Here is a 27,517-nt window from a genome sequence, read left to right on the forward strand (position 1 = left end):
GGCAGGATTTATCGATTTCATTCTCAGATTTTGTGATATTATCTCTCAAAACTCTGCTCTCGCTCTCAAATTTGCTCTGCGCTCTCAAATTTGCTCTGCGCGTGCTCAAACTGTGTCCACACACTCGGTTACGATGCTGCTCGCGCAGATTTCCTGCGCTCAATCTCCAGCTCTCTCTCTTGCTCTCACGGAACATGTGTGCTCACGGATCTCAACGCTGTCAACCAATAGAAGGCCGGCTGGTACTGACCAATCAGATGATCCCTGTTTGTATACGGGTGCGTTGGCTGTTTTTCGAGGAGCGTCGCATACAGGCGGGCACTCTTTTAACAGGTTTTATCCACTCCCTAAACCCGGGGTAGTAATAAATGTGATTTCTTGTATTTGTTGGTCCGAGCTTCTCATTATATTGTATAATAATAGCCGCATCGAACACTATTATTATACAATATAGCCATTTTAATGAGAAGCTCGGACGCTCTTGTATGTGTTGAATGATATTTTATTCGAACAGTGGTCCAACAAATAAAAGAAATCACATTTATTACTGCCCCGGGGGTAGGGAGTGGATAAAACCTGTTGAAAGAGTGCCCGCCCGTATGCGACGCTCTTTGAAAAACAGCCAACGCACCCGTATACAAACAGGGATCATCTGATTGGTCACTACCAGCCGGCCTTCTATTGGTTGACAGCGTTGATACACCAAAGATCCGCGAGCAGAGCAGAGTTTCGTGAGCGCACATGTTCCGTGAGAGCAAGAGAGATAGCTGGAGATTGAGCGCAGGAAATCTGCGCGAGCAGCATCGTAACCGAGTGTGTGGACACAGTTTGAGCACGCGCAGAGCAAATTTGAGAGCGCAGAGCAAATTTGAGAGCGAGAGCAGAGTTTTGAGAGATAATATCACAAAATCTGAGAATGAAATCGATAAATCCTGCCCTCGAATCAATTTAAAATGCTCTTGCATTATGATAGTAAATTCATTCCATAATAAGTCACCAACAACTCAGAGTTGAGAGCAAGTGGCTTCCTCCGACTGCAATAGAGGAACCTCTGTGGGTTTTTTTAGTTTTTCTGCTGTGACTCACCTCTGCCTCACAGCAGTTGCTGAGCTCACCGGTGCGTTCTTTCTTTTCACCGCAGAGGTTCCTTAAAAAGGACAACTCTGGTGGATGAGCGAAGAATTATTTCTCTGGTGAAGAAAACACCCTTCACAACAGTTGGCCAGATCAAGAACACTCTCCAGGAGGTAGGTGTATGTGTGTCAAACAACATCTCAAAAAGCAGAGCATCACCAGGGATGAAACCCAGCGTCTGGTGATGTCTATGCGTTCCAGACTTCAGGCTGTAATTGACTGCAAAGGATTTACAACCAAGTATTAAAAAGTAAAAGTTTGATTTATGATTGTTAAATTGTCCCATTACTTTTGGTCCCTTAAAAAGTGGGAGGCACATATACAAACTGCCCTTTATCAACATCAAATGTGTTAATTATGCTAAAATTGAAAATGGATGGATAAAACATACTCTGAAGGTTTGGACAATAGTTAGAAGAAAGCTTGGAGCTTGCCAATGGCGGGGTAACATAATTTTTTATTAATTATTAATATAATTAAAAATGAATAAAAAAATAAAGCAGCAACAAGTAAGGGAATTATTTAGACACCAAAGATGATCTTAAGATCAGCCAGGGAGAGTTTAGAGAAGGTGCTTCCTGTTCCTGACAGCACATTCTGGGCCAGCTCCTTCTTCTTCACCTGCAGTGTTGAAATCTTCTCCTCTACTGTGCCTTCACACACAAACCTGGTGCAACAAAGACACGTTTTTAAGAACACTAACACAAGAGCGGTTTATACAAATTCATCCAGAATAAACCCCAGAGATAAAGTTTATGTGGATTAGTTTCATTCCTGTATACCTGACACAACACTTTAACACTTTGTCTCAATGGGAATGTTGTTTTCCAGCAACACCATACGATGTAATAACTAATAATAGTTTATACACACACACTGGATCTCCTTCTGATTCTTTACCTGTGGATAGTGACATCTTTATGTTGTCCAACTCTATAGATTCTGTCACAAGCCTGATCCTCCAACGCTGGATTCCTGTCAAAGGTTCAAAGCAAATCTAATTTTCAAACAGGCGGTTTATGCGTCTGCATTACCCTACACAGACCTGACATGCACCGTGCAGCTGTGACTGGTTCGATTGGTAGTAGTATGTTTCTGCTTTCGTATTTCCGTCTGCTTCTCCAAGGAGAAGCTAACAAATAATACCACAAGAAAAAACCTTGCAGGAATCATGTGTGCGTCTCACCAGTGCATGTCAATGAGGAAGAGATGATTCCCACCGATGAGATTGAGCCCAACGCCTCCAGCACAGAGAGAAACCAGCATCACCTGTTGAACGTACCACAAACAACATTGTACAAAATCCATTTTAAAAAGCAGTAACAAGCTCCTGTGGTGTTTATCCTGAACGGTCAAGGTGAGACGTACCTGTGGTCCTTTAGGGTTAGTGTTGAATTCTTCCACCAGGTCCATGCGACGTTTAGGGTTGACGGTCCCGTCGATGACGGCGTATCTCAGGCCCATCCGACGCAGGTGAACTGCCACGATGTGAAGCATGCTGGTCCACTGGGAGACGATCACACTGCACAGTGTGGATTACACACAAGACGGTAACATTAAATGGTCCTCTTGAGACACTTAACAGGTCAATTAATGTGTCGTCCTTTCACAGGTCAGATATACAGAGGTGCACAAAGGATATGATATACACGAAGGACATGAAATAAGTCAGACTAAAGGGGTTTAAGTTACCTTTTCTGATCGTCACTCTTCTGTCTGATTGCCTTCAGCTCAGAGGTGATAGCAGATATCTGGAAATATGAGAAATAATTAGATAAAACAACAGAATCTTTTAACAACAAAATATCTGCTGATCAGGATTGTTGTAAAATCTCCCTGAACATATCGCAAAGACAGCTGAACTTTGTGTCTGGTCAACAAAAACAAGGATCCTATTCTGAACACACAGAGCGCTCCATCCGTTTGTATCCGTGAGCATCCGGTGCTCACCTTGGTGCTTTCACTGGTGTCCTCAAACAGCTTGGAGGGAAAGCGGGTGCCATTGAGGGCCACGGTGTCTTTGGGATCAGGGCCCGACGCTGAGGGGCTGGAGGAGAGCGACAGAGCGTTGAGCTGCTCCTCCAGAGACAAGACAATCCCATCGCCCTGCAGCTCGGTCGAGTCGAGCGTCTGAGACATGAAAAGAAGGGAAATGAAGGCTTCTTGGTCTTTTGTGTAGAACTTACCTAGCGTGCTAGTCTGCGTACCTTCTTGAGAAGCGAGATGTGGCAGCAGCACTGTCGGAGACGCAGCAACAAGGACAGGATGTGGACGGTGCTGGACGCCTGCTGAGGCTGCTGAGAGCTGGACACTGCAGAGTCAGCCTGGGACAAACCAAACTCCTGGGCCACTGAAGACAAAGACAGGGAGACAATAATAGGACATTTGTATGTCTGTCATTTTATTAATTCAATTCAAATCTGTTTCAGAAACTGCAGCAATATTTATGAATTTTTCTGAGGATGATAATAATAAAAACAAACAGCTGATGTCTCACCTTTGTCAAAGGGATTAGAGGAGGAAGATTTTCCCTTTCCAACATCGTTGCCTTCATGTCTCTTCAGGTAGTTCTGCAGAGTAGATCTGGAGGAAAAGATCACCAACTCAATGCCTTTTTACTAAATCTCTCTATTTCTACACAGTGTGAAGTTAAAATAATGAACATTAATTGTTTCCACATATGTCTGGCCAGAATCATTCACTCCACTTCTCCAACATTTCAGTCTCAGCATTTATTCCTTATTTCACATTTTCTTCGTTTGCTCACCCATATAACTTTGGTGTCATTTTTAGTCCTTTGGAAGATATTTAGCTCCAGTAGAGTGGGAGTGAATGGGGCACCGAAACCAACCTCTAAATAACGCATTTTCTGACGCGAAACTCATTCATTTCACCAATATTTTGTTATGATACACTAGTTTAATTGACTTTCTAAATTATTATCTTCCTCCTTTTAATCAGACTTTTACATTTTAACTATATGCTTTAGCTACATGTTTTTATCTATATTGTACGTTTTTATCCCATTTTACAGTTTTAGTTTTTAGTCCCTCAGTTTTTAGCAATTTTTAGCTTTTAGTAGTTTTTATCAGACTTTTTTGTCATTTTCTTTTCCATTTTTATTTCTTAATTATATGTTACAAATACATGTTTTAATTTTATGAGCTGAAAAGCATTTTATCTACATTTTACAGTTTTAGTCCTTGGCTTTTAGCCCCAGTGTTTCCTCATGGGGGCCGACCACACTGGGAGTTGCTGCTGGTCTACTCACGGGGGTGCTGTCCTATGGGCGGCTCTGGCCCTGGTGGCTGGAGGGCTTTGCACCTTGGTGTGGGGCCTCCTGTCGACCCGGGTCGGGGCTGTCTCTCTATGGCAGTGCTCCCTGTAGTCGTGGGCTGGAGGCCCTCTTGGTGTGGTTGGGCTCCAAAGGTGGCTTTCTCCTTGCTCCAGGTCTCGGTGTCTGGCCATCTCTCTCTTGTGCGGGGTGTGTGTGGGGTGTGTGTGTGGGTGTGTGTGTGTGTATGTGTGTTGGGGGTGGAGGGTGGGGGTGGGGGTGGGGTGTGTGTGTGTGGGGGGGGGGGGTATGTGTGTGTCTCATGTCTCTGTGTTCTTATGGGGTGGGAGGGTTGGATTTTTTGTTCTGTTTTTGCTGTTTTTAGCCTCTGTGAGGCACTTTGTATTGCTTTTAATAGGTATGAAAAGTGCCATATAAATAAACTTGATTTGATTTGATTTGATTTAGTGCTATTCCCCGTTGAGTCCGGAGTTACTTGTTATCTATTTGTGGACGTGCACCAGTTTGTTGTTCTTTGGCCAACTGTTCCTCTCTTTGCCTCAGCATCCTTCTTTCCTTCTTTCAACAAGCTCCTCATCCGTATACTCTGGCTCAAAATGGTAAGGACGTCCATCATAAACAAAGTCGTCGTCCACAACCTCAGAATCGGAAAAATATTCAGCCATGTTTCAAAAAACTAGCAGTAGCAAATTGCAGGTAAACAAGCCGCGCAGGGCGTGCACGCAGCGCTCAGAGATTACATCATCCAGGTCACAGGTTAGTAGGTCAATCTACAGACCCCAGATGAAGATAACAGCTAACTCCAGACTCAACAGGGAATAGCAGTAGCGTACGATAACAAAATATTAGTGAAATGAACGAGTTTCGCGTCAGAAAATGCGTCATTTAGAGGCTGCGTTTCGGTGCCCCATTCACTCCCACTGTATGGATATACGCAGATCTAAATATCATACGAAGGATTCCAAATGTAGTTATATGGGTGAGTAAACGATCGTATTTTATGCCAGAAACAAGGTCCAGGTTGTAAAAAAACGGTACCGTATTTTCCGCACTATAAGGCGCACTTAAAAGCCTTTAATTTTCTCAAAAAACGACAGTGCGCCTTATAATCCGGAGCGCCTTATATATGGATTCATTCTGGTTGTGCTTACTGACCTCGAAGCGATTTTGTGTCGTACACGGCGCTCACGGCGCTCAAAGCCGCACCGCTTGCAGCATTACGGCTACCGTAGTCAGGAGAATCACGGAGCAATGCTCAGCAATGCAGGACCAAGGCAGAAGCATTAAACGAGGTGAAAATCATTATAAATCGGGTCATGTCGAGAGCTGTAGTTACACGAAGGGAGTTTTGGTCGGTTCTGTACGCGCCAGCATGCGGGACTTGTAGTTCGTGTAATTACGTATTTTCCATAGTGTTTTACTTAACTATCTGGCGACAAACTGTGACATTCTTGACATGTAAAATCATTTTTTATTCGGAAAAACAACATATGTATAATCCAAGGCACAAGTCGATCCGGACCAGAAAATAATTTATCTTTCGCCATAGACTGCCGTTCATATTTTTTCAAAAGATAGGTCCCATAACCCGGAAGTAGAGGGGGCGGGACTTCGGCTCTCTTAATGCGCCTTATAGTCCGGTGCGCCTTATATATGAAAAAAGATCGAAAATAGACCATTCATTGACAGAGCGCCTTATAATCCAGTGCGCCCTATAGTGCGGAAAATACGGTAATTGCCCTTTAATGGAAAACACTATGAAGTAAAAAAAATAAATAAATAAGTGGCGGAGATACTTTAAGTTGTTCTAAAAAGGAAAACAAAATACTAAATATAAAAAACATTTTGTTGAAAACTTCTAAATCCTGTGTTGTCTTTAAAATATTACTGAATTAATTAACTGAAGGATAGTTACAAAGTTTAGAAAGGAAGCACTAAAACAGTATTTGCATTTTCTTCCTAACCTAAAAGAGAAAATATAGAAAAAGAGAGATGTTTTCCCAAAAATCCTTGTTCCTTTACCTGGATTGAGCGAAGACAACATCATACACCGCCTTCTCGTCCTCAGACAGTTTGAGCTGATGCACCTCGCAGGTCCGATCAGGAAGAGACACCTGAAACGTTCAACGGTTCAGGTGTCAAGAGCCTTAATGCACCATTTAAAGACGAAATCTATGACAAGGGTCACAATAACGGTGTGTCTCTACCAGTGGTTTTCCTGTGGAGTCCAGCTGGTCTTTGGTCCGTCGGAGCAGCAGAGTCCTGGTCAGGATGTTGAGCCTCTCTCTACCTCTGTTGGAGCCGTTGTCCACCTGAGCTTTCCAGAGTTTGTACTCGTCAAACGGGGAGCAACGCAGAAACCTAAAAGTATGCAGCAAAAAGGCTTAGTCTCATTGTTAATGTTCGTACAATGTGGAAAAAAACACAGGACATAAGAACATAACAGTTTAATAATGTGATTTTTTCCCCTAATATTGTGCAGGTCTCCCTTGTGCCTCCAAAACAGTTGTGACTCATCAGAGAATGGACATGGGCCTTCTGAGGGTGTCCTGTGGTGTCTGGCAGCAGGATGTTGTTAGTGGGGGGGCTTTGAAGGGAGGGGCCTCTGTGGATCATCCCACAGATACTTGATGAGTTTGGGATCTAGTGAATTTAGAGGCCAGGTCAACACCTTGTGCTGTTCTTCATGTTTTTTTTTAGTCGTTCCTAAAGTGTTTTTGTGGCTGCATCCTGCTGGGGATGGCTGCTGCCATCAAGGAGTGTCATTGCTATGGGGTGGGGGTGCCTGGTCTGGTCTAGGTGGGTGCTACATGTCTAAGTAACATCCACATGAATGAATGCCAGGTCCAAACGTTTCCCAGCAGAACATTGAATTGTCCCAAGATGGTTTAAATGTTATTTACTTCTCCTGTCAGTGGTTTTAATGTTGTGGCTGATCGGTGTATGCAGTGTTCAAACAAAACGAGACAAAAACATGTTAAAAACGTCCTTATTGACCGAGTCTTACTTGAGCAGTGAGTACATGTCCAGCAGGTTGTTCTGGATGGGTGTACCAGTGACAGCCCAGCGTGCTCGAGCCCTGAGCTGACAGACGGCCATGGACGTCTGCACTTTAGGATTTTTGATGCTGTGAGCTTCGTCGAGAATGATGCGGGCCCAGGCCACTCGCATAAGAGGACCCGAGTGTGCTGGCTGTAGAAACATGACACGAGAGGAAGTTTTAACATTTTATCTTAATGACATATAAAAAAAAATGTTTAAAAAAAAGACAGATCTGAACTTATAAATATAGTATTTACCACATCATCAGATTCCTTGCTGGGCTTATCAGACTCTTCCTTCTGGGCTGGAACCTCCTTAGAGACAAGACTGTATGTGGTAACCACCACGTCGTGCTCTGCCAGCCTGAGGAACACATACAATACACTTCAGTTTGACTGTGTGTGCTTTAACGTCCTCCAGACTGGAAGGTTGGCAGCTCTTCAAAGAGCTAGGAAACATTCATTGACGCTGGAAATGGAAATTTGACCCTCAAAGTGACAAGAAAATTAGTAAGAGGTCAAAGACACGATTTGTAACTCTACACTGCTGAATGCTTTCGAAACAACTCTGCCTCATGTACACTCATAACCATTCTCAGTTTCCGTTTGAAACCAATAGATCTCTAGGTACACTAGTGAAAACAAGAAGTTTGTGATATTCAGCATTTGTTTAAAAGAAAAAACAACAACTGAAACCTGATGATTCAGCTGTGTTTTCATTTTTGGAGGCTGTAGTTTGTAGAACTATTAAATTATATTGCTTTGTACTGATACACGTTTCTAATATTTTGGCAACCTCATTGTATTCAATCACTCGAAACCACATCCTCCAAAATTGACCACACAGTTGAGTTACCACCTTTCTGATGCTGTTACCGAACGTTAGAACAAGTCATGAAGTCAGGATTTAGTGCTTTTATACTAGAATGTTTTCACAAGTGTACCTAATGTTTTGGCAAGGGAGTGTATGTAATTATTTTTTTCTTGTATGTGCAAAATAACGACTTCAATCAAACAAAAAAGTTAACGAAGTGTGTTGTGTGGTGTAAAGAGTTGTGTCATTGTGATGCCACGAGGTCACTACTGTTTAGTGGGTCGACGTCTGCGGCTCAGTGCAGCTATGTATACAGAGGAAGTGACTCAGAGGCAGAATGCAGAACGGGGAAATGAACTGTGTTTGTCCTCACATTCGGGCGCTCTTCTTGCGGTTGGGGCCGTGGTACAGGTACACCGTCAGCTTGTCTGTCCTCACATGTCTCTCAATCTCCTTCTTCCAGTGGTGAACCAGGGAGGCCGGGCAGATGATCAGAGTCCCTTTAGAAACCACAAGGCTGCAGTCTGGATGATAAGAAGAAGAAAAACAAAACAAAAGAAAGAGTCGTGTTAATAAATATGAATCAGTTCACTTAGCTTTGTTTTATTTGACCTGCTGAAACTGTGACAAAATGATGCAGTTACCAGTTTTGGATATCCAGCTCTCGAGCTTCTTCTCCTCCTTTTTGCCATCTTCCTCTTTTGCTTTTTTCTTCTTGGCCAGTATGAGAGAAATCATGGTCAAGGTCTTCCCCAGACCCATGTCATCAGCTGAAAACAGTTTAAATGAGAAGTACAATAAGACTCCTACAGTTATTAATTATTAACGAAGTAGCTCCTGTCTTTCTCATACCGAGGTCCAGAGGTTGTGCTAGACTTTTTCCATTGTCTGTCATTTTGACTGACAGGGTCATAAAAATCCCATCATAATCTTTTTTTACCCGTCACTTTATATTTTAAATAATAATAATGACATATTCCATAGATTCTGTACTCTTTTATCAACATCATTGTTATCTGGCTTTTTAAAGAAACTTCGGACACTTATCTGGGATATACAGTCAATGCTGCCGAGACATTTTTCTGAGTGAAGCCACTGAGGTCATGCATCAAGAGAGACATGATCCAATTAAAGTGGTCACTCGCCACCAAGTGGTCAGATGTGGGAATTGCAATCTGTCAAAATGAGAGATGGCCTTCAGATTTTTCTGTCACAGTTTTTTAAAAAATGGTCAGTGATGTAAAATATTGGGTCAACCCAATCTACCCGGGTTTGCCTCAGTATCTTTATTTGCAGCTCTAAAAATAGTTTAAAAGCAAGCATGGGCTGTTTCTGTAACGGGAAAATGGAATTAACAACGGTTTGAACTATTATACCATCTCTATCACAATTATTCAATCATTTTCTGGAACCGCTCATCCTCTGGAGGGTCGTGGGGGCCTATCTCAGGGCTAACACAGAGACACAGACAACCATTCACACTCATAACCTAACCAGCATGTCTTTGGACAGTGGGAGGAAGCTGGAGTACCTGCAGAGAACCCACGCAGACACAGGGAGAACATGTAAACTCCACACAGAAAGATCCCACACTACCACACCACTGTGCCGCCCAGTGCAAAGAAAAAGAAGAAAAAGAAAAAAAAAAAACATACCCAGAATTCCTCCAGAGGGTTTCTGCCCTTCTCTCCAGAGCAGCCAGGCCAAAGCCCTCCTCTGATGGGGCAGGAGCGTCACCTAACCAACCAATCACAAGACGGCAGTGTTACTGAAGTAATATAACGGACCAGTATTGGAAGAACAAGTCCATCAGATGGAAAAACCTTGAAGTTTTGTCAAGCGGTAGCTTCAGATTTTATGTGTGAATGACTGAAAACCAGACTAGTGGCTGAAGGGGAGTGTAACCTTGATGCCTTTGGGGTCTGGGACCTCGTCCTCAGGGTCAGGACAGGACTCAAGGGAGTTGTGGAGATGGTCAATAGCCTCAGAGGTGGCATTCTTCACCGCCAGCAGACGGTCCTCTGTCATTCTGCCACCGTAAAAAGCCTGCACCTGTGGGTTTGCTGAAAAAAAAAAAAAAATCAAGAACTGAGGATTAGTGTGAACGTGGTGAAAGATGAATAAAGGACGGGAAATCCCTTCATCGTGCGGCCTACCTCCGTACATCTGGGTGTATCCCTGGCTCAGCTGGAGCCCCAGAGAGCTGGCAGAGGTCTGGTGTTGGGAGGGACCTGGGACTGGAGGTGCAGGGAGCAGGATGGTGCCTCCCTGCCGGCTGAATGGGTTGATGTGGGAGCTGCTGCTGCTGCTGCTGCTGCTGCTACCGCCAGAATCACTGCTGCTACATCCACCCTGGGTCTCTGAAAAAAAAAGGTGATTTATACATTACACTTTAAGTGAGATGTAACAGACAAAAATATAAATCCAGCATTCTTCATCTCTGTACTTTATGTCTAAATAATTAGGTTTATCCCGGTATCATTACGTTTCATTGTATGACTTTTGTAAAAATGGGGCTTTAAAGGGGAGCTACTGTTTTTTACAACCTGGACCTTATTTCTGGCATAAAATACGATTGTCTCTCGTCTCGTCTTCTTCAGCTTATCCGGGTCCGGGTCGCGGTGGCAGCAGCTTCAGCAGGGAAACCCAGACAGCCCTCTCCCCAGCCACTTCAGCCAGCTCCTCCGGAGGAACCCCCAGGCGTTCCCAGGCCAGACGAGAGATATAAACCCTCCATCGTGTCCTGGGTCGGCCCTGAGGTCTCCGTCCGATGGGACATGCCCGAAACACCTCTCCCAGGAGGCGTCCAGGAGGCATTCTTACCAGATGTCCTAGCCACCTCAACTGACTCCTCTCGATCGTTTACTCACCCATACAACTTTGGTGTCATTTGGAGTCGCATATCCATATAGTGGGAGTGAATGGGGCACCGAAACGCAGCCTCTAAATAACATTATCTGCGCGTTAATTTCACCAATATTTTGTTATGATACGCTAGTGCTATTCCCCGTTGAGCCTGGAGTTACTTGTTATCATCATCCAGGGTCTGTAGATTGACCTTCTAACCTCTGACCTGGATAATGTCATCTCTGAGCACCGCACAGCTTGTTTACCTGTAATTTGCTACTGCTAGTTTTTTCCCAACATGGCTGAATATTTTTCCGATTCAGAGATTGTGGACGACGACTTTGTTTATGATGGACGTTCTTACCGACTCAACGGGGAATAGCACTAGCGTATCATAACAAAATATTGGTGAAATTAACGCGTTTCGCAGCAGATAATGTGTAATTTAGAGGCTGCGTTTCGGTGCCCCATTCACTCCCACTATATGGATATACGCGGATCTAAATATCGTCCGAATGACTCCAAATGACACCAAAGTTATATGGGTGAGTAAATAATCACATTTTATGCCAGAAATAAGGTCCAGGTTGTAAAAAAAACAGTAGTTCCCCTTTCAAACCTTATATTACAGAATTCCTACCAGGCTGTGAAGCAGCAGTGAGGCTCAGCGACTCCAGCGCCTCCTCGAGCTCCCTGACCTGCGTCTTCAACCTCTCTCCTTTATCTGGCAGAGCCGCCACATTCACCGCAGACAGGGTGGCCTTATAAGGAGAAGAGGAAAAAAAAAATGGGTGAGGGATAGAGAGAACAGACGGATGAGAAGTCTAGCATATACTGTACTGTACCTCATTTAAAAGTTTCACTCACTTTCAAGTTAATAGTTTTCTTTTGGGGGTGTAGTAGAATAGGTTTACGTGCTTAAATGTTTATTATTATGTTTCTCATACTGTGTATGTTGTTTATAGCTTTCGAATAAATCTGTTCACCAGTCCGGTCTTTCTCAGTGGATCCATTCACTCACCTTCTTCTGTTGGAGCTGAGCTGTGAGCAGACCGTGCAGCCCTTTAGGGTTTTCCACTGGACTTCTGATTTTAGAAGCTGGCTGAAATCCGGGGAAGGCAGTCAGGGTCTTTTGGACGGTGGAAACAGGAGGAGTTTTCTGAGTAGCAGGTTTTACCGACACCAGTACCAGATCATCATCATCGTCGTCGTCTTTATCGTCCTGGTGGTTTCTAGTTTCACAGGACTCAGATACGGACTTCCTAGTGTTATCAGAGTCTGTGGAAGCCCGGGTGCTGCTGCCAGGCTCAGATTTAGAAGAACTCTTGGGATCAGTTTGTTTCTCCAGATTGGTTTCACCAGTTGTTGGTTTCTTGTTCTTTGTAGCATCTGATGAGGTTTCATTTATTTTCTCTGAATGAACAACCTTCACGCCGGAGGAAGACGTCTTGTTTGCAGCTTTTCCCTGCTCCCTGTAGTTCTCTTCATCCTCGACTTGCGTCTTATCCGTTAATTTGTCCACGCCGTTAGCTTTAGGACTTTTGCCGTCCTCATCTGAAACTCTCTTCTTTACCTTCATCCCAGGAGGAAGTTGTCTACCTCGATAAGAATCTGATGTATTCAGCTTTTCCTCCTGCTCCTCGTCCACATTTTCTTTCTGGCGACTTTCTCGTCCTTTAGGCTTGTGATCTGAATCGCCGCTTTTCTCCTCACGTCCACCAGCCTGCATCCTTCTCCACTCAGAGTCCTTGTCTGACTTTGCAGGGGCCTTAAAGGGGTTACGGGCAGGTGGAAGGCAGGAGGGCTGTAGCTGTGCGTCGGACAGAGGGCTCTTCTTTTCTTTTACCTCAGTCCACAGCACGTTTCCACACCACTTCTGACCTGCTTTTTTACCCATAATACACCGGTAGTACAACCTGGAAAAAGAGAATAAGAATCAGACGTGCAACCCCAATCAATCTGGTCTGCAGCCACAGATACCATTTAAACGTAAATAATCCACCTGCACACCCACCTGTGAACCTGCTGTTGTTGGCTGTAGTTGAGAGCTTGGAGTTCAACCACTGAATCTTCATGATTGAGGCAGTGGGAAGGCGAGACGCTGGTGGAGGTGATAGAGATAATTCAGATCATGCAAAGCATACACACGTGTCTGTGCAAAAACCTTAACCTTTACACCATTAATGGCTGATATGAGCTGGTTTATTGGATGATCACAACACAAAAGGTTTGCCATCCTCCCACAGTGTTAGACAAAGGTGTTAAGTTAAGGAAATACCTGGCGTGCTGACTGAAATCACAGCCTTGCTTGTCAACACAGACGTAGAAGCTCTTGCCTTTATTAGGTCCATCTTTTACCCCCGTTTTCAGCATACACACGCCGCCTGTGTGAGGTTAAAAAAAAAAAAACCCGTATTAACTTATATTCAAATGTATAGAAAGGATGAAAGTCACATAAGTAGTTCAAATAAACTGCCTTGTCATCCAGATTACAAACCGACTTCCGTAGGGGGGAAACAAAGCATAAACGTGACGTCTGCAAAGTTAAAACATTATATAACGTTTTATTTTATGTATGTAAACCAATAACGACCAATTTATTATGACTTACCGTGAACATTACATATAACCTTTTCCATTGTCCCTTCTTTTCCTTTTCAGTCGCTAAAATACCGGCTGTCGTGTCCAACGTGTCATGAACTTCTGTGTATTTGTATCAACCAATCACAGCAGTCAGAGAGCACATCCGGTTTGTAAATGTCAGAATAAAAGTTAACGCCCAAGTCCAAGTGAATAAAATTCAATTATGCTCACCGTAAAAGTAAAACTACAGTAATTTATCGATAGTGTAGTTAAAAGTACTTACAACGTAGCCATTTAAACATTTTAAATACGATACCTTTATTTTTTTATCCGCTGTTAATCATAATTGAAAATATTTTGAAAAGCCTGATGTAGTTTTCCGTAATATTGAATTTAAATAAATAAAACGGTCAGTTTATATTTTTATAAACGCGTGTGAGTCATGTATTGTTTAATATTACATTTGTATAAGGCGAATTAAAATAGAATAATAAAAAATCGCAAAAACCGACCGTTAAAAAGACGGTTGAACTGCATTACCCACAATGCAACAACAGCTTCGTCAACGTTTTTTTATTCGCTATCGCGGGCTTTGTTTCGAGATGGCGGCAGGCTTCGAAACTTCTGTTTGTTATGTTTGTATAACACACGCCTTCGCTTCAGCAGGACAGCCATTGTCCCGTGTTACAGGTAAATCCGATGTGTTTTGAGATGTTCATTCATGTTGCGCATTTATCTGCTTCGTATTTATCGTGTAACGCCCGGGGGAAACTTTTGTGTCTCGAGCGACACGTAGCCTGCTAGCAAACAGGCAGTATCAACAAGGACGCCAAGCCTTTTAAATAGAATTACAATTTTAAGTTAAATGTGCTGAGTGAGCTAATATGACATTATAAAGTTAATTTCATGATAAATATCATACATTCTGTCACCCTGCCAGTTATTCGGCTGTGTAGTTTTTCAATATTATGGTATGTTTAGCACGTTACTAACCAAATTAGTGAATCTGATGCTATACTGTTGTGTAGCAACCGCTTGACCCCAGATTTTTTTTTTTTTATCACAATGGCTGCTGTTACTTCAAATTAAACTTGTTTCTATGTATAGTTTTGTTTGATCTGGAGCGTGTTGGACTGCGTTTATTCAGGATGTGATTAACTCCTAACCTGTCACCATAATCTGTCGTTTAAATCCGGATTAGCAAACCCAGCCTGAGACACTGCGGTCAACATGTCATCTCCAGCCGGGCTCGAGTACTCCCCGGCAGACTTCCTGGCCCAGTGGATGCCAAGTAGTACCAGAGCTGGGGTGATCCTCAACCCTCCTGCGGACTTGGCTGGCTCCTTGCGTCTCATGCCCGCCATGGGATCCCCGCACCTGCTGCCAGACGACTCCTTCGCCTCAGACTTTGCGCCTCTGCCCGCCTCTGCAGACAGCAGCTGCCTCGATGTGGAAGGGTTTGCACGCTCACCTGGAGGAGAGAGGGCTGGCACTGACAGGCCGGGGGACGGTCTCTACTCTGTCCCCAGCAGAGTTTCAGATGGACAGTTGGAAAGTCTGGAAGAAATGGCGAGCAAATCACAGGATATGCCCCTTGTGATGAAGCTAGAACAGGTAAGGAATACGAATTGTATCAGTAATCAGAAAATACTGCTGTGAATTAACACTATAAATATTTAATGCCAGTGTCTGATGAGATGGAAACCTACTTGATAACTGCTTACTTTCCACGTCTTCATTAAGGTTTAAGGTATTCAGCATTTGTTGAATACCACAAATACCATAACTGAACTGTACTGAGTTGGATTGACACGTTTTTTTTTATTATTTTGACAACCGCATTTTAGTCAGAGGGCTAGGTTAAATAACAGAAACAGATTTTCATTCAGTTTAATCCAGTTAACTGGAAACTACGTCCTCCAAAGCGATCATAGAGTTGAGTTACCACCTTTCTGACGCTGTTTCGAGATAAACCGAACATTATAACAGTCACGAAAGAAGATTGAGTCGAGGCCTGTTCTATTAGAAGGTATTTGTTTTAATTAGTGTACCTAATGAACTGGCAAGTGGGTGTATAATCTATTATATACTGATGCTGGGAGAAGCTAAGTTAGGACATAAACAATTGCCCTTCTGCTACGTTTTGTGTCGCTTCATTGTTTGTTATATCACTACTTCCTGTTCACTTAATACCCCGACACCGCTATCGCATGCACTCCTTTGCCGTCCCCTGCTATTATTAGTGTTGTGTTCCCCTGAGGCTATTTATGTTGGCAGGGACTCAAGTGGACGCACCAAGTAATCACTTTTAATATGCTAATTATCAGCGTGTGTGCTCTGATGACACACACGTTACAAGTGGCAGTGTGAGGAGGTTCACGATTTGTAATAAAAAGCATCTAGTTGCCTTTAAGCAGACCTGAAATACACAGAGATCTTAGTAACGCGGTTAATTATCATATTGTGTTTGTGCAGTTAAGAAAGTGGCAGCAGCACATGCAGGAGCAGCTAAAAGCTCATCAGTTGGAGGAACTGCTTCGTCTCCAGGAGCAGCAGCAGAGGCTTCTGGGAGTTGTGAACGGATCTCAGCATTGCACTGGAGGTTAGCCAAAGACATGAGCAGAATAACTGAATATTTGTTTTACTTAAGATGTAAAATATGTAAAGTAGAAACTGAGTTAGACACGTGTTCACCCTTGTTTCATACATAAATAGATTATTTATCGATCCTGTAATGTGTCTTACAGAATACACAGAGGCGTCAAAGATGTCGGGAGCAGAATGGGATGAAGATGCACTCCACGAGTTGTCTCATTACAGAGAGAGTCAATACAGCTCCAGTATTCACAGCCGTGGGGTCCCACAGGGCTCCACCCGTGGCCTCCGACAAGAACAACGGCTCCCACCGGCCGACAGATGGGAGCGGCTACCGGCAAATCAAGATCACGATGAAACTAACCACAGCGAGGAAGGTGAGATCACGTTATTTGTTTTATTTGTTTTTCTGGGTTGAAGTAAGAAAATGGAAGTTTGTTATACAGCAGTAGCAGGAAACATCTTGTCTGTCTTCACATGGTTTTTGTGATAAATCGTTTTCTGTGTGAAATTCCTGCAGAAACATGGAACTCCAGAGAAGATGACCAGGAGCAGAGTGTGGACACTAGCCCGTTCCCTGAGCACAACCGCCAACTAACACAGCAAAGTGGTGCAACTAGAGCCGAAGACAAAGAGGACTTCCACGACAGGTGAAGACGACATTTATTTTATGTAGAGATGCACCGATTTATCGGCTGGTGACCGGAATCGGCCGATTTTCACGTGATCGGCCATGACAGGAGACCAGCCGGTCAGTCTGACATATGCCGATTTTTTTGCCGGTCAAATGCACTCGGGCGCCGCATGATTTACATCACACAGTGGGACAGCGGGCCCCTCCCGCATCACTCTCGCTGTCACCTGACTGCAGCCGGATCTCTCTCCTCTCTGTCTCATCCTCTCTGACGGAGCTACCAAACTCAACTGTTTCTGTCAAAGATAACGTGTTGTGTCGGGCTTTTATACAAGCTAATGGACGTTAACATCAGAGCTAGCCTGTTAGGTTACGTTACAAGGCTGGTAAACGTTGGCTGCGCCGTTTCTAACCTACTATTTTTTAAATATTTGTTAAGAAAATCTTTCAGGCCTCTATTTTCTTCTCTTCTTCTCTTTTCTTTCCTTTTCTGAGCACCGGACTTATGCTGACCGGACATTTTGAGCGTACTGAACTTCAAATCAAACGGCAACATCAAATTTTGATCAGTGACCAAACCATTTTTGTGTTGGGGGTGGGGGGGTTCTTGACCACTATTTCAAGGACAATTAGGAAGAAAACAAATAAAAAGCTTTTATGTAACTCAAATATTACATATTTTTTTCCACAAATAGGCCTATTTATTTATTTTTTTATTTATTTTTTTAATTATTCCAAGGTTCTGTTGAAAAAATGTTCTATTAAAGAAAAGATAATATTAATATTGTATTAAAGAAGAGAAAATAAATCTTTGTGTGTGTTGTAAAGTGGTTAGAAAAAATGAAATCGGAATCGGCTAAAATCGGTATCGGCAGGTCAAACTCAATGAGAAATCGGAAATCGGAATCGGCCGGGAAAATTGTAATCGGTGCACCTCTTATTTTATGATAAGATAATTAAATCAAGCCTGACCTGCAGTTCAGGCAAATGTATATGGGGGGTTATGTTTTAGAGTTTTCTATAAGTGTATTTGTTGTTTGTGTGTCTCATCTCCAGACCTATAAGGCCGGGTATTGGGGGCCAGAAGCAGACATTTGAGGAGTTGTTGGAGGAGCAGTTGAGGCTGGAGGAGCAGAAGCTGAAGTCTGCACAGCAACAACAGGTCAGAGGACGAATCATAGTCTTCTCGCAAATAGTCAAAATCATCTGTCGGTGCTAAAATAAACAGGAAAAGATCATTTTATCGGTGTTTTTAAAGCAACAAAAGTTAATTGTGTCTTTTTCCATTAACAGAGCCAACATGGAGCTTCACAAATTCCAGCCAAGAGGGCCTTTCTGAAGAGAGGCGAGGGGCTCTCTAGGTTCGCCAAGAATCGCAAAGCTCCAGTTCAAAAAACGGAGGTGAAGAACGACCCCAAACCAAAACCCCAAGCCAGAGGAATCTCCCGCAGCAACTCAGAGCCTGCATCCATCCAGAGGGGCTGCGCCAACAGCGTCCCGCGGCTTCCCGTCCAGCGTAAAACCGCCATACTCAACAAGGAGAACCGACAGAGGGGACAGGGTTCGCCGCCTCAAGACATCAGAGCAGAGAGTAAAGCAGCACGGACAAAGGTGTTGGGGAGTCATCAGAGACACAACACGAAAGGACCGGAGTATATTCAAACTGAAAGAGAGGGCAAACACACGCAGGGGCAAGAAAGGGAGCAGAATAACCGGAGAGTAGGTCTGTCCGTTCAGGCCACGAGGAACCCTAACCCTGTAACCAAACAGGTGGGCGCGTCAGTCGGGCCAGGGAAGGCCGACGGCGAGGCAGCCGCAGAGAAGGGTTGTGGTTCAAAAGTGGAACCAGCAGAAGGAAGAGCGACGTCTAAACGGGGAGACGGAGTTCAGCGGGAATCCTTTGAGCTGTCGTTCCAGGAGAAGCTGCAGCGCTGGGAGTGCGACCGACAGGTGGAGAACATGGAGCTGGGAGAGTTTGAGCTGCTGGAGCAAGCGGCCGAAGAGCTGTCGTTCTCATCCAACTCCTCCTTTGTCATGAAGGTACTTCAGTGACTGCTGTATTTTTAAGTCAAGGAGAAATCTAAATGTGGCCTAATGCTTATATTTTTCTGCCGATACTTCTTTAGTCTCCAGCACTCTTAAAGGAACAGTATGTAGGATTGTGGCCAAAACTGGTACTGCAATCACTTTCAAAATACTGTAGAACGGTGTATCCCCTCCAACCTCCCCCCTGACTCGAGGTTGCCAGGTTGCCGAGGTAACGTCAGGCTACTCAATACGTCTCAGTTACGTTTCACATTGCCATAATCGACGTGCTAATGTTGTTTTCCTCGGCGTTTGAGCATAATGACAGAGAAACGGGCTCATAATAATGCATTGCTAATGTTAGCAATGACGACTCGCCGTTTTTATTTCCCAAACAATTCCTTACCTTTTCAATTCGATGACCCACCTCCTCTGTATGCGTAACGTTACTTTGCACGAACATGCATAACTTTGTTCGACTGTCGTGAATATTTTAAATGTCCATTTACATTATGTACAAGTAAGTTAGCCAGGAGAAAATTAGCAACGTTGGCGTCTGTCTTCAGATTCTTCTCCGTTTTCAGCCGTCTCCATCTTTCAAAGGCATCTCCTATACAAATCCTTGTTTTATTTCGGACTTTGTCACGACGTAGTTCGGATTCATAACGAGGTCTTTTAGGTTTCGTACGTTATACATGTTTTATCCGACACGTTCGTAGCTGCAGCTGCGGTAACTAGAGCAGAGCTGGCAACCCGGAAGACGAAACTCTACTGACTTCGTGATTGGTAGATAGGTGGAGGGTGGCGCCTCAGAACAAAACACAACATGACAACAATAACATCAGTTGAGGGCTGCAACTTTCACTTTTAAATGACAATATCCTGGCCGCACCACTGTTGTCAGTGATATAAGTATTTGAAATGAACATGATTTCTTCATGTCTAGTGACATATCAGGGCCATTTTATGATTAATTGAAATACATTTCTTACATACTGTTCCTTTAGACGTGAGTGTTATCAATTGTCGCATTGCTATTTGACACGTGTAAAACTGGGGTTGCTGGTAGAAACTCTTAAGAGAGAAACTGTCATTGTGGGTTACCGTTGTGGCCTAGAGGTTACGACACCAACAACCATGAACCATGATGACCACACATACGACATATCTTTCTCTCTGTGGTTTAGTCAACACAATAGACCACTGCAAAAAGAAAATAACCACTGTACAGGAAATGCTACAAAACTTTAAGTCACTTTAAGTTACCTGTGAACAGACTGTACCTTCTACGTTGAATGACTGCAAACGTCCTTCATCAGCAAAACCTAAATATGCTCTAGTTGCTCTAATAGTGTTGCTTCCGTCAACGAAAACTACGACTAAATATTGTTGTCAACGAACCTTTATCACGTGACTAAAACGAGACGTAACGTAAATGCTGGTCATGCAGACTAAACGTGGTTTACAGAATAAAAACTATGCTAAAATGTCTCTCCATTTTCGTTGACCAAAACGAGACGAGAGACGAAACGTCACAACGTTATATTGTCTTGTTTAGTCGCGTTGTTATTATTATTATTATTATTATTATTTTGTAGTTTATCTGTTTCCTGCGTCCAGAGCCCGTTTCTCTCGCAGGCGACGTCACTTCCTCAAGCTCCACTCGTGGCATTATTTAGAAGCAGCGTGACAGAGAAAGGGAACGAACGATGGCCGGCCAGCCGGGGGTCTTTGGTAGAAGAAGAAGAGGAGAAGACATTTGGAAAAACTTTAAAATACATCGAAGTGGAAAATAAAACCGAATGTCTTGTGGTGAAAGATAGGGAGATAAGATAATAAGAACCTTGTTTGAAATAGGTTTGGCTAAAAGAAAATTTTGGTTTTGTCTGTACTAAGGTACTTAAATAGAATTGCATCACTAAAAATAGACTAAAATACAATTTTCATTGACTAAAACTAGACTAAAATAGTCATGGATAATTCTGACTAAAATAAGACTAAAATGCTCAGACTTTTAGTTGACTGAAACTTGACTAGACTAATAAGAACTAAAATGACAGCTTGACACAAAGACGAGACTAAAACTAAAATTAAAACAGGCCGCCAAAAACAACACTAGTTGCAATGTGAGAACTGAGTATTTTTTTTCCATCTCGACTGTAAAGACGTGCGATTTTAAAAGACGCTGTTCTCTACTTACAGGTTCTTCACATGGACCAGCAGCACTGGAAGGTGCGCGCTGCCACTGGGCTCCACCAGCGACGTCTGTCCTCGACCCCCATTAAATCGCCTCCCAGAGACGCCACGTGCAGCAGTGTCGGTCCCAGCGGTGGCTTGACCCGTGAAAGCAGTTCTGAGAATTCAGAAGCATCTGTGCGCAAGAGCAAATTGAGCGCTGAGGAAGAGGAGGGGGTGGAGAGTGAGAGAGAAGACAAATATGAGTTGTCCGACATTTCATCCTGCAATGGCTCTGATTTCGGAGACCAGGACGGATTAGTCAAAAGCACGCTTTCCTTCCCTGCGGCGTCTAACCCGCCTTACGACAAGCGGTCGTATGAAGACGAGGACAGTTTCAGGGATTCGGCTTCAGACGCAGCACAAGAGGACGACGGGGAGAGCGACAGCGTCCACAGCAACGCAGACGACTCCACGCTGATAGAGGACAAAGACAGCCGGCGGGTGAGAGTTGTGTTCGACGATGACGACACTTGGAACGACCTGGACGACACCGCCGTGGCCGCGGCCTGTGACGAGAGTCCGGTCTCCGAGCCGACAGCCGGTGGAAGTACACCACCAGACAAGACTCTGGTGAGGAAGGTGGCGGTGAGTAAAGTGGTGGAGTTGGATAAGGGCACCGCCAACCTGGTGCCTGATCCTCCTCCTGCCTCTCAGCTCATGACGAGGTTGTTCCCTTCACTGAAGCCGAAAGCACAGAACGCACCTCTACCTCCTCCTGCTGCTCCTTCTGAGTCCAGAAAACCAGACGAGGAGACAGGTTAGAAGAACTCTTACTATGATTATTAGTTTATTTCTGTCTTTCTTCTCAATTTTAATCTCGAAATGCCACGTGTTCCCGTCCCACAGTCCAACAGGCTCAGTCCAGACAGCTCCGGGAGAGACTGGTTGAGCTGGAGATTGAGATCGAGAGATTCAAGAAGGAAAACGCCGCACTCGCCAAACTCAGACAGGAGAACGAGACAAAACAAGAGACTCTCAGGTGATTGTTTTGTCTGCAATTTGACAATTAAAGAAATGTATTACACGAGACTTCACTTCATGATGAGCATCAGATCTCTTGCTCTTTTTACCGTGTCCTCGTTTGTGTTCAAGTATTTCCGTACCTTATGGATTTTTTCCTCTCCTTTGTGTCTGTTTTTCAGGAAGGAGCGTTTGGAGTTCGAGCAGACGAAGGCGGAGGAGCTGGCCACGTTTGAGGAATACAAGAAAGAGGAGAACAGGAAGCTGCAGAAGGAGCGCAAGCTGTTCGAGAAGCACGCGTCGGCCGCCAGAGCCATACCCGACAAGAAGGAGCGGGAGGAAATCCAGGTGATGCACAGTCAAAACGGATCAGCAGTTTATGTGGCTTTTAGAAAAACAAACCTACAAACGTGACGTCAAGTAAATCCAATGCGGCTGCTGCATATCAGGTAGATGCTGCAATCTCTCCTCGTTGTTCTCACCAGGCGCTGAAGCAGCAGCTGAGCTCCCTGCAGGAGGAGTCGAGGAGAAGGGAAAGCCGCTGGAGCTCCACTCAGAGCCGGCTGCGGCAACAGATCGACTCCCTCACCGAAGAGAACAGCTCGCTACGGGACGAGGTACCTGACCACACCTCTGCGTCTGCATATTATTGAGAAACACCTCCAAAAGAAATGCCAGTCAGTCATCGTATTGTGTTTTGTCGTTTAAGGTCCGTATGTTGGAAAAGCTACGACTCAGTGCCTGGAAGAAAAACCCTGCAGAGAAGGACGTAGAAACAAAAGAGGTTCCCAGAGTGTTTGAGAAAAACGTGTCGTCTATGACCAAAGGAGTTACATTTGCTGTAAGCCTGTTTATACACTCTCCTGACCGTAGGAGCTCTGCTTACCTCTCCAGATGTTTTCTTCTCGGCTTAACGCGGAGATCTCCTCACATTGTTTCCAGAGTCCTCTTGACTCCAGAGGAGGAAGCAGCATCAGCAGCATCAGTCCTCCTCAGAGCAGCATTGCCGCAGCTACACAAAGGAACTCCAGGGAGAACGGTCAGGTCGCTGCAGGTACGTTGAAGAGTTTACATTTACTATAATACATCAACCTTCTAACACGTGCAGAAGTTAAAGGACATGTAACTTCATGAGGGAGCTTTGCTTTAAGGGTGAAATCATGTATTTATTTATAATATTTGACTTCAGAACAACTATAACTAGTGTTATTTTTACACTGACAAGGGATAACATTACACTTGGTATGTAAAATGTTTTGTTTGTATAGCTACTGGATATTTAAATATCATATCTGCTAAAAACAATCGCCTAAAAAAGAAAAATCTGTCACTGCAGGTCTGACAAAAGTTTGGTTTCATAATTTTCATTTAGTAAATTTAGTAGATTCCAATCTTTCTGCCATTTATTTTAATGATCGTCTTTAGTTTTACCCAATATACAAGAACACAAAAGATGAGTTTTAGCCTCTACGATCAATTTAATTCATTTAATAACCTGGCCGACAGTCTTTATGGTTGACAACAAGGTTAAGGTCGTGTCTTCTCATATTTTTCTGTGTTGTGATTCTCAGCAGGGACGAAGAGCAGCCTGAGGAAGGCATCAGGGCAAGACCCCTCTTCCTCTTCCTCCTCGTTTCCTGACAGGAGAACAGAGAAGTCAGCACAACCACCAAACCAAGAACAACCGCACAACTGCTCTCCGGTAAGAGGCCTGATATAACTAATCTCTACAAACATGACATACACCAGAAAAGGTGTTAATAGGATGTATTTAGGATTTTTTCTCTTCTTCATATCACAGAAAAGAGATTCTCCAGCCAAAGAAACGGAGCACAGTGAAGCAGAAGAATCAGAATCAGCCCAGGAGGTTATTACACATCCTGACGGAAAGGTGAGGAATCCTGAAAGATGTTTGATGGAGCAAACAGACTGAGAGATGTTAATCAGTTAATCTTAATGTGGTATATTAATATTAAGAAGAAGTGCTTGCATGCACATTAATTACAGCTTTAACTGATAAATGGAAAGTGCAGTCAGTTATTTGTTTAATATACATTTTTTCTTTGTGCACTAAACTGTATTTATTGTGCAATGATGGCATGGATTCAGATTATAACTCCCAGAATTTAGATCTGAGGATTTAAATCAACGGGTCTATGCAGAGAAATATGTCTGAATAATCAGATAGATACTTTATTTATCCCGAGGGAAATTCAGTGTCCAGTAGCTTCATCGCAGAGAAACGGATATGAAAGATCAAGTTGTCCAGTTGGTTCCTCACAGGGAGGCGTTGTAGAGTCTTATGTCCTGAGGGACAACAACCTCCTCAACCTGTCCGTGGAGCAGGACAGAGACAGCAGCCTGTCCCTGAACGAGCTTCTCTGCCTGACGATGGGGTCATATGACCTAATGATGTTGGTGCAAGTCCACAACATTCACGTGAAGACAACGTCCTACCATAAACTTTAAATAATAAGACAAAGATCTATTAATCTGTTTTAAGACTGCCTCTGTTTTATTGTAGTCTCTTGTCAGACATATTTGTTTGTTGTTTAATGTGACAGAGGTCTGAGCTTTGCCTTGTTTTTACCATCTTTCCTACCTGTTAAGTGGTTTAATTGTCAGTGATGCCTGTTCTGTTGCTGATGGCGCTCTGGTTCTGATCCGCCTCAGATAGAGAAGGTTCTGGTCGGTGGCGATTGCCTCATCGTCTTCCCCAACGGCACCAGGAAGGAGGTTTCAGCGGACGGCCTGTCGGTCAAGGTCACCTTCTTCAACGGAGACACCAAGCAGATCACAGCCGACCAGAGAGTGGTGAGACGTTCAGATCACGTTACATTAAGCCAGGGTTCCCACGCGTCCTGGAAAACCTGGAAAACCTGGAAAATGATTGACCAATTTTCCAGTCATGGAAAACATATGGAAAATGAGAAAAAAGGTCAAATGTCCTGGAAATTATTAAGTTATCCTGAAAAATTATTTATCTTCCCCCTGCCTTCTGAGCGAATGCAAACGGGTTAAAAGTTATGTGCATGCATGTCTTCTGGGCAACATACGGCGCAGAGCTTCTCTGCTTCTAGCCAGCGCACCGCCCCACGTGACACTACCAGCAAATCAAATTAGATTTTGTCGCTAGCTTTAGCAGAGAATTTCTGGCTTTAGCGACTTTTCAGTCCCCGCGCCAAGAGACAAAACTCGGGACTACGGTAAGTTGAAAAGTGCCAGTGTCGCTAGTATCATTCCAAAGAATGAGCGGGACAGGGGAATGTATTAGTGTATGACATGATAACTTGTCTCTGTAGCAGCTGAAAATGTCCTGGAAAAGTCCTGGAAAATAATTTCAGGTTAAGAGTGGGAACCCTGTAAGCTCATATGCTCTGAAAACTGCTCCTCGTTCTGTTAAAAACTGTAAATCTACCTCTTAGCTCGATCCCTTCAACACACACGTTCTGTAAAGTAAAATTGCTCTTTTTGTAAGTGGAGTCTGGTTTGTGTTCACAACTCAAAACCTGTGGAGTACACTTTGAGATAAGCTAAATGTCAGAAGCAGTTTCCTCTTTTTGACGAATCTCCTGTCCACTCTGCTCCTTGTCCTCAGATCTACTATTACTCTGAGGCCCAGACGACACACATCACCTACCCGGATGGGATGGAGGTCCTGCACTTCCCCAACAACCAGACAGGTGAGGAGCAGATGAAAGAGGAGCAGTGAAATCACCACGAGACAAAAGCTGCTCAGATTTGTCATGTTCACACAGAGGCTTCAGGTGAATTTGTCTTTTCTTTCTGCTCCAGAAAAACACTTTCCAGACGGGAGAAAGGAAATCATCTTCGCCGACCAGACGGTTAAGAACCTGTTCCCCGACGGCAGGGAGGAGAGCGTGTTGACAGACGGTACCATCATCCAGGTCAACCCGTAAGTGAAGATCACAGTCTGGCTCTATAGTTCTACTTGTGACGCTTTTTCCATTAATGTTTCCAGTACATTAATACGATCTTCTGTAACTGGTTGTGGACATGCGTTTGTCTCAGGGATGGCACCAAAGAGATCCATTTCAACACGGGCCAGAAGGAGATTCACACGTCCGACTACAAGAGGCGGGAGTACCCAGACGGCACCGTGAAGACGGTCTACACCGACGGCAGACAAGAAACCCGCTACCCCACAGGAAGGCTCAGGATCAAAGACAAAGACGGCAACGTCATCGTGGACAACAGGGCGTAAGGGGACACGGTGCATCCACGCGCCTTGTGAACATTAAACTAGTGCAGCTATTATCTAAACTCCAGAAAGCCTCCAGAACATTTAGAGCTGGACGTCAGCTGTTTAGGATTTGGTGCTTTTTATTTTTAACTCTTTTTAGAGGAAGATTCACACGGGCAGGTTGATCTGTTAAGTCTCGCTGGCTGTAGCTTCCTATTTTGCACAGAAAGTAGAGTATTTTGTAGAATTGTTGCTTTAACGTACCGCCACAAGAACAGACGAAGAAAAAGCTGGCTGTCCGTGCAGCTTTGAGCTTTTTACTGTCGGAAAGACAAGTGTCCTGCTTGTCAGACGCCACGTAACCTGCAGAGAAGTAGAAGCAGACACATGCCAGCTACCAACACGTTTACTACCTAGTACATCTACATAAAGCAGTTGACATGTGGTGATCTTTGAGACAGTGTCCCCTCACTGAGGTTTTCTTTCATGTACTTTTGATTTTAATTTATATTTTTGAAGTGTCAAAAGCCTTTAGCTCCCCACAGAACATCTGCAGTGTTACGTTTTTGTTTTACCTCAGTAGGTTTGTTTTTTGCTTTCATACACAACAACGCACACATCTAGAGTTGGCAGTAAAACAAACAGGTTAATGAGCAGGGAAAGAAATCAGTTTGACCTCAAGAAAATTCATATGTGAAACTTTTTGGAAGCAGACCTCATTTCAGTGATTTTAAATAATGTCCAACAAGATTTTTTTTCTTAAATTTTGCTGAGAAATTGGTCTTTAGTCTGACAACAACATGTTCTTCCAGGATATTTCGAGTCTTATCGTCCAAACTTTGTATAAATTGTGTAAATGTTTTAACAGTAACTGAGGAAACTGGACTCACATTGTTTACAGGAACTAAATGTCACGTGTGCTGCAGGTTCAGGTAGAATTACCTCACATTGGTGCGTATGTTTGTTTTGTTTGTAATGATTTTAATTTGTAAAAATGTTAAATACATATTTATTTTCTTAGCTGGCTGTATATCTTTTTTTTTTTTTTGTAAAATAAATTTTATCTTTTTATTTAATTTATAATATGAACCATTGCTGATATTTATTGTAAAAGGTGCAGCTATGTTTGGGTTCTCTAGTCTTAAAT

At 43.6% G+C, this 27,517-nt stretch overlaps 2 protein-coding genes across 4 annotated transcripts; one reads left to right on the plus strand and one right to left on the minus strand.

Moving 5' to 3' along the window:
• Positions 1-1,465: 1,465 nt before the first annotated feature.
• On the minus strand, positions 1,466-13,822 carry LOC311488337 (transcription termination factor 2-like). Of its 3 annotated transcripts, XM_084544967.1 has the most exons (22): positions 13,743-13,822; positions 13,410-13,515; positions 13,146-13,232; positions 12,153-13,047; positions 11,772-11,892; positions 10,441-10,644; positions 10,190-10,347; positions 9,940-10,021; positions 8,929-9,054; positions 8,658-8,808; positions 7,729-7,834; positions 7,437-7,621; positions 6,637-6,790; positions 6,452-6,543; positions 3,632-3,717; positions 3,342-3,484; positions 3,085-3,264; positions 2,827-2,885; positions 2,503-2,656; positions 2,321-2,403; positions 2,035-2,109; positions 1,466-1,801 (listed from the first exon to the last, which is right to left on the minus strand). In XM_084544967.1, exons 1-22 carry the CDS (start codon positions 13,768-13,770, stop codon positions 1,657-1,659), a joined length of 3,420 nt encoding a protein of 1,139 aa, XP_084401093.1. In that variant the 5' UTR covers positions 13,771-13,822; the 3' UTR covers positions 1,466-1,656. The 3 variants fall into 3 exon arrangements, 2 of the variants coding, with proteins under 2 accessions (XP_084401093.1, XP_084401094.1); XM_084544968.1 differs by lacking the exon at positions 2,035-2,109; XR_014699077.1 differs by lacking the exons at positions 2,035-2,109; positions 2,503-2,656 and having other exon boundaries at positions 1,769-1,801.
• A 476-nt stretch (positions 13,823-14,298) lies between these two features.
• cpap (centrosome assembly and centriole elongation protein) lies at positions 14,299-27,351 on the plus strand. The gene is made up of 19 exons (XM_084545216.1): positions 14,299-14,404; positions 14,916-15,328; positions 16,190-16,316; positions 16,462-16,686; positions 16,830-16,959; positions 18,000-18,105; positions 18,237-18,983; positions 21,171-21,963; positions 22,053-22,185; positions 22,349-22,514; positions 22,652-22,783; positions 22,876-23,007; positions 23,109-23,220; positions 23,738-23,868; positions 23,968-24,057; positions 24,840-24,980; positions 25,765-25,849; positions 25,962-26,082; positions 26,199-27,351. Exons 2-19 carry the CDS (start codon positions 14,945-14,947, stop codon positions 26,389-26,391), a joined length of 3,948 nt encoding a protein of 1,315 aa, XP_084401342.1. The 5' UTR covers positions 14,299-14,404; positions 14,916-14,944; the 3' UTR covers positions 26,392-27,351.
• The last annotated feature ends 166 nt before the right edge of the window (positions 27,352-27,517 follow it).

Source organism: Chelon labrosus, assembly GCF_963514085.1.
Source record: "Chelon labrosus genome assembly, chromosome: 5".
Lineage (NCBI taxonomy): Eukaryota > Metazoa > Chordata > Actinopteri > Mugiliformes > Mugilidae > Chelon > Chelon labrosus.